The following is a 6,908-nucleotide window of genomic DNA, read 5'->3' as shown; positions in this document are numbered from 1 at the left end:
TATTAACTATATATTGTTTATTATTTATTTCGAGAAAAAAACAATAAAATAGAAGATATATCCGCAAAACGTTGACTGTACAATTTTTATACCCCGTGTGCATCATCTATGAATAAACAATGTTGTCTGAGATAAAAATAGCACAACGTGTTTACTGTAAAACCGAGGAAGAAAAACCGACAAAACAGTATTATCAGTAATAAAATAAATATACGGCGACGGCGGCGTTTCATACGTATAGGGGGCGTTTCTTCGGCGGCAGTAAACAAACTAACTAGGCCTAGCCGGTCCTAAAAGAAGCTCTAGTTTTATGGTAAATAGCTGATTACCGAGTGTTTTTTTTACTTCTTACTTCTAGGTTAGGTAGCCATGTTACTAGAGGACACTTTATTTAATATAAGTTAGTAAGGACTGGCCTAGAATACTAACTAAAATACAATAAAGTCTAGGCCTAGGTTAGAGACGAGCTTGCGAGCGTCACCGACCGACGAACTGTTCATATTGCCGCCCGAGGGCCTAGACTCTAGGGGAATCATTTCGGGCCTAGCCTACAAGAACCTAGTAAGCCTAGTCAGTGATTGGTTCAGACTAGAATCATCATACTGATATCTCAGCTAGTATTAGTAGGCTATGCCTTTTGTCTAGTTGATTATATATAAATTGACATGTCAAATGCATTGGCAATGGTAGTCCAATAATATAAATATAGCATCATCTGGTGTATAAAATTGATATGTATGTATGTTTATTTCAACAGATTACAATTATTAAATTAATTTACTATATACAGTATTGTACTCAATAACATTTTATATCATAACATTTTACCAACAGTCACCATTCATTAAACACATGTAACCCTCGCTGTTGCTGGCCGCAACCTAACTCCCTCTCAAGCTTCCTTCCTTCCAGAAATAACACATCATCTAGACATAAGGATGATAATTGAATAAACTACTTTGAAGTAGCTTTGCATCGGGGAGCAAATTAACATTGCATGCGTTTGTTATTTCAGATTGTAGGCCTAAGGCTAGGCCTAAATGATGTCTGTGAATTTACCCAAGATTTGTTTTGTGCGAGTGCTGAACATCCTCACTCATGTTGTCAAGTATGAGCCTGCTGTGGAGTCCTCACATGATGCAATCATTCTTATCATTCCTGGTACGTTCTGCTGCAGTAGTACTCATTTACTGCAGTAAATCATGGACATTTCTCATGCTGTACACTAGTACACATTGTAATCTCCAAACACAATCAAATGTTTTATTATTATTTATGTAATGTATATATAGTGTAATGTTGTGTGATATAACACTAAAACTGAAAACCTTGCTGATAAAAAGTGAGAACATTAAATTTGATATAATATTTTAATAATTAAATTAATAATCATTATTTAATTGTGACTTATTAGGAAATCCAGGAGTAATGACATTCTATGAGGTGTTTATGGAAGAGTTGTTTTTAAAAGGAGAAAAGAAAATACCAGTTTGGGGAATTTCACATGCTGGTCATCACAAAAGATCCACTATTATTGGTCAACCAACAGATGAAGAAACAAAGGGTAAAGTTCTGTCTACACTATCTATGATTATGTGACAAAAAATGTGATGTGCCCGTATATGGACATGATGACATCACACTTTTTTTGGTCAAACTAGTTTGATAGTGTAGACAGAGCTAAGTGAATATAATTTAAGAGAAATACTTAAGTCTATTTCATGCCTAGCTTACATGGATAAACGTAAATAGCCTTTCACCTCGAAGAGCGAGATATAACTCGAAAAGTAGAAGGTTTCTTTGAATCCCCCTCTCCACAAATGTCAAGTGGGAGCCTGCCCACAAACATCATCATCATTGTTTTTTTAGACATGAAAGGGTAAACATGTCTTCTAAGATACACCAATGTTATAAATCCAATCATGGTTTTAAATTCTTTAACTTTTTTCCCTAAGATGTGGAAAACAGCCCAGATGTTCACAGTTTAAAAGGTCAAATTAAGCATAAAATAGCGTTTATTAAAGACCACATTCCAGCAAATAAACAACTAATTCTTATTGGCCATTCCATAGGTGAGTACTAACATTATTTTATGTGTCATTTATTCTTTTCTTTCTCTATTAAATATAGAACTTGCTTTCCCAGAGTGAAACATCACAACTTAAGCTTAAATAAATAATATATCTATTGATGGTCTGTTGGCAGGGGATGATTTAAACCCTGTGTTTAGGAGTGGAGCTGTAGCTTGGTGGTTAACATGCTTGCCTTCCAATCACAAGGTGCAGGCTTCAATGCTGACCTAATGCCTCAAATGAGACTTGAATGAGTTTATAATCACGATAAATTATAAAATAGTTCTGTAATTGGCGAGTTTGTGGTCGCTGTTGGATGTGTATGAAATAAAAAAATAAATAAAAATTATAAAAAAGCATGTCAACCATTACCACCAGACTAATTTTATGACATTATCTATTTCTTAGGATGCTATATTATTCTAAAGATGATGGATGAATTGCCTAGGAGAAAGGTTATCAAATCCTATCTGCTATTTCCAACCATTGAACGCATGCTTGTGTCTCCAAATGGTGTGATACTTGGGCCAATACTTATGTACCTACGATGGTTAGCTATTCTTCCTGTGTACTTTCTGTCTTTTCTGCCTCAGGATGTTCAAAGCAGACTAATTGGATGGCATTTTAGAAGTAATAAAGTAAGTTGTGCTTTCTTTTTACACTGTACAAATAAGTAAAACTTTTATATATTCACTCTGTGCAGAAATACAGAAAATAAAAAATATCATCATGTCCATATATGGACATGATGATGTCATATCACTACCATATTTTGGCATATATCACTACCATATTTGGGCACATCACACATTTCTTGTCAATCTAGTTTGATAGTGTAGACAGAGCTTAAGGAACCTTATAAACCCTTAAATCTCTTACTTTGCAAATATGTAAATGTTTCCTTTATTCATTCTTTGCAGAAATAGAATATAAAATAAAATAAATAAAAATCTTTATCAGGTCCCTGGATTCGAGGAGCCTTGAATCTCTTTTACTTTGCAAATAAGTAAAAGTTTCCTTTATTCATTCTGTGCAGAAATAGAAATATATATATAGAAATATAATATAAATATAAAATCTCTTTATCAGGTCCCTGGATGTGCCATTCGAGGAGCCTTAAATCTGTTTGATCCAACTGTTGCTGCAAATGCTTGTTATATGGCATCGCAAGAAATGCGGGAAGTAAAAGACTGTGACCACAAACTTGTGCAGAGACATCTGTCAAAACTCTGTTTATATTATGGAACATCGGACAGATGGTGTCCCGTGCAGTACTACTCGGAAATTAAGGCACACTATCCCGACGGAGATATACGACTCTGTAAAGAAGGGATGGAACATGCATTCTGTTTAACTTCTAGTATTAAAATGGCTTCAGTTATGTGGCCGTGGATAAAAGATGACATTCACAAATGAAATATTTGGTTTATTATATTTTAAAAACTAAAACCATGTTGAATTGATAGTTATATATTATTATTATTACTATATTAAATTTTTTACCTTCAGAAAAAAATAAATCTTAAATGTGATTATTATACCATAACATTGATTTTTTTCGAAAAATGGCATATCCACTTTTTTAAGTTTAATAATTATGCGACAATATTGCCATATATGCGCATATATTGTGTTATCATCATCTTATAGAGCCATAGTAACTAGTTATGTCAAAATTTGACCATTTTTCGAAAAATGCCCAAAATATCACCTTTTTAAAATTCAATTAATAGGCGATAATATGGCTATATATTGCTTTTTATTATCTTATAGAGCCATAGTAACTAGTTTTGTCGAAAAATAAAAGGGTCTAAATTTTGCCATTTTTGGAAAAAATCCCTGTATCTACAGGGATTTCTTCGAAAAATTCCCAAAATATCACCTTTTTAAAATTCAATTATGCGATAATATGGCTATATATTGCTTTGTATCATTTTATAGAGCCATAGTAACTAGTTTTGCCGAAAAATAAAAGGGTCGAAAATTAGCAATTTTTGGAAAAAATCCCTGTACTATAGTACAGTGATTTTTTCGAAAAATCCCTGTACTATAGTACAGTGATTTTTTCGAAAAATGCCCAAAATATCACCTTTTTAAAATTCAATTATTATGCGATAATACGGCTATATATTGCTTTATATCATCTAAAAGAGCCATAGTAACTAGTTTTGTCGAAAAATAAAAGGGTCGAAATTTTGCCATTTTTGAAAAAAATCCCTGTACTATAGTACAGGAAATTTTTCGAAAAATTCCCAAAATATCACCTTTTTAAAATTCAATTATTATGCGATAATATGGCTATATATTGCTTTGTATCAACTTATAGAGCCATAGTAACTAGTTTTGTCGAAAAATAAAAGGGTCTAAAATTTGCCATATTTGGAAAAAATCCCTGTACTAATAGTACAGGGATTTTTTCCAAAAATGCCCAAAATATCACCTTTTTAAAAATCAATTATTATGCGATAATATGGCTATATATTAATTTATATCATCTAAAAGAGCCATAGTAACTAGTTTTGTCGAAAAATAAAAGGGTCGAAATTTTGTCATTTTTGGAAAAAATCCCTGTACTATAGTACAGGAAATTTTTCGAAAAATGCCCAAAATATCACCATTTTAAAATTCAATTATTATGCGATAATATGGCTATATATTGCTTTGTATCATCTTATAGAGCCATAGTAACTAGTTTTGTCGAAAAATAAAAGGGTCTAAAATTTGCCATATTTGGAAAAAATCCCAAAATATCACCTTTTTAAAATTCAATTATTATGCGATAATATGGCTATATATTGCTTTGTATCATCTTATAGAGTGGAAAATAGGGTCGAAAATGTTCCATTTTTTGAAAAATCCCTGTATGGTACAGGGATTTTTTCGAAATAAAAATAAAATGGTCGAAAAATGCCCAAAATATCCACTTTTTAAAATTCAATAATTATGCCATAATATTGCCATATATGCGCATATATTGTGTTATCATCATCTTATAGAGCCATAGTAACTAGTTACTGTTTAGTATGACTCTATACATTGAATTTTAAAAGCCATCAGCCATTTTCTGAAAAACATCCAGGTATATTTGTCTTTTCTTTAGAATTGTAAACCAAAATACCAAACAATATATATATATATTTATAAAACTTTAATCTAAAAAAATAACACAACCTTTTTTCATGAATAATTTAACTATCTTAAACTGTATGTTTCTTACTGTATATTACATCCCTACATTAAATAAGTATAAAAATAATTTGTAATAAAAATAGTACATATAAGTTGTTCATTTCTAATTATTCGCTAGTTTAAATGAAAATATGTTCTAATTTTGATTATATATGAATAAAATAACACTGAGTATTTGTACTATTAGCACGCCAGGAGTACAACAACTGCTATAGTCTATTTTATACACACCGTTTCACGGATTATCATGATTATTTTCCATAAAAATATTAAACATTAGGAAATGTTCTATATTAAAATAAATAACTTTAAATTAAACCCTGTATAAATTGATACAATACATTTTTCCTCTACTGCTAACCTCTGCTATTTCGACAATTCTATGTTTCCTATATTTAAACAAACAAACTATTAGAAAGTGATGTCAGGTTTCAATATTGAGATATTGAATATTGTATCAAAATACTTGCTCTGTTGTAGGTCCAGCCTACTACAAAAATAATGTTTGTATTATAAAATTCATAAAAATAAGAACATATTTTGTGTGAAATTACAAGTGGAAGTTATTATATAACAGTTACTTATGGGGCTCGTTATGAGGTGGAAAAGGTCATTTAACATTGTTGTTCATTTTTGGTAAAAGCAGGGAGTGCAGTTTGACTGCAAAGAAACAAGATTTTTCTAGGCATTATTTAACTTGAAAAATGATAGATATAGTTCATTTTAATTCATATAAAATTGATGTTTTAATCTTGTACACTCAATATCTAACAATTATTAGATAATTTATTCTAATATTATATAAGTTTAATCAGTACTGTATTATAGTACGAATATTGCTTTTAAATTAAAGTGAATGTTCCTGAAATTGTAGTACAAAATGTAAGTATGAGTAACCCAGAGATCATGACAAAATAAAATAAATTATAGAATAGAGAAAAGGCTAAAACATTGTTTGTAATGGCTTAGTTGAAATTCCTGAGAAATAACTAGAAAATAATAAAATACTACATTTTTAATAATTTCTTTTCTAATATTTGATTTCATAATAACTTTGGCAAGCACTTGTACTACAGAAGATAAATAATTGCATTTTGTTAAATAAATATAAAATAATGTATAAAAATAAACGTTACTTTATGTAATAGTGTTTTAAATATACTTTTTAAAGTTCTGTCTACACTATCAAACTAGTTAATATGGTAGTGATATGTCCAAATATGGTAGTGATATGACATCATCATGTCAATATATGGGCACATCACATTTTTTTGTCACAGTGTAGACAGAGCTTTAGGCCAATATACACAGATGAGCGGTAACGGTAATAAAAATATCGGATCTATGTTATTCCTTATGACCATTTACACACGATGCAGAGCCGATGGGCAGTTTCCACTCAATAGATACAGATTCTACGTAGTACAAGCTACACGGTTTTCTGCTTTTCCTTACCGCTCGTAAATTGGCTTTCAGACAGTAAGCTGTAAGTGAATCTTGATTTGTCTTAATGCCCTTTAAGTTTCAATGCATAGTTCACCATTCAAGATATTATTCTGAAATAAAAGAAATCATATCAATTTTTATTGATTTTATTCTAACAAAAATATGAAATATATATGGAATATAGTAATAGCTAAAGGATTA

At 30.6% G+C, this 6,908-nt stretch overlaps 2 protein-coding genes across 2 annotated transcripts in view; one reads left to right on the top strand and one right to left on the bottom strand.

Annotated features, from left to right (window-relative positions):
• The first annotated feature begins 240 nt into the window (after window positions 1–240).
• On the top strand, window positions 241–3,591 carry LOC144840116 (lipid droplet-associated hydrolase-like). The gene is made up of 6 exons (XM_078695786.1): window positions 241–313; window positions 1,016–1,161; window positions 1,415–1,564; window positions 1,956–2,072; window positions 2,481–2,710; window positions 3,162–3,591. The coding sequence occupies exons 2-6, from the start codon at window positions 1,041–1,043 to the stop codon at window positions 3,486–3,488; spliced, it is 945 nt and encodes a 314-aa protein (XP_078551912.1). The 5' UTR covers window positions 241–313; window positions 1,016–1,040; the 3' UTR covers window positions 3,489–3,591.
• A 1,549-nt stretch (window positions 3,592–5,140) lies between these two features.
• Window positions 5,141–6,908, bottom strand: part of LOC144840374 (uncharacterized) — a 49,868-nt gene continuing 48,100 nt past the window's right edge. The window contains exon 69 of the mRNA XM_078696170.1: window positions 5,141–6,817. The gene's annotated coding sequence lies outside the window, so the exon portion shown is untranslated. The remainder of the gene's footprint in view (window positions 6,818–6,908) is intronic.

The sequence above is a fragment of the Antedon bifida genome, chromosome 4 (genome assembly GCF_963402885.1).
Source record: "Antedon bifida chromosome 4, ecAntBifi1.1, whole genome shotgun sequence".
Classification (NCBI taxonomy): Eukaryota; Metazoa; Echinodermata; class Crinoidea; order Comatulida; family Antedonidae; genus Antedon; species Antedon bifida.
The sequence above is the reverse complement of the archived record's forward strand: the minus strand, read 5'-3'. Positions and strand labels throughout refer to the sequence as shown.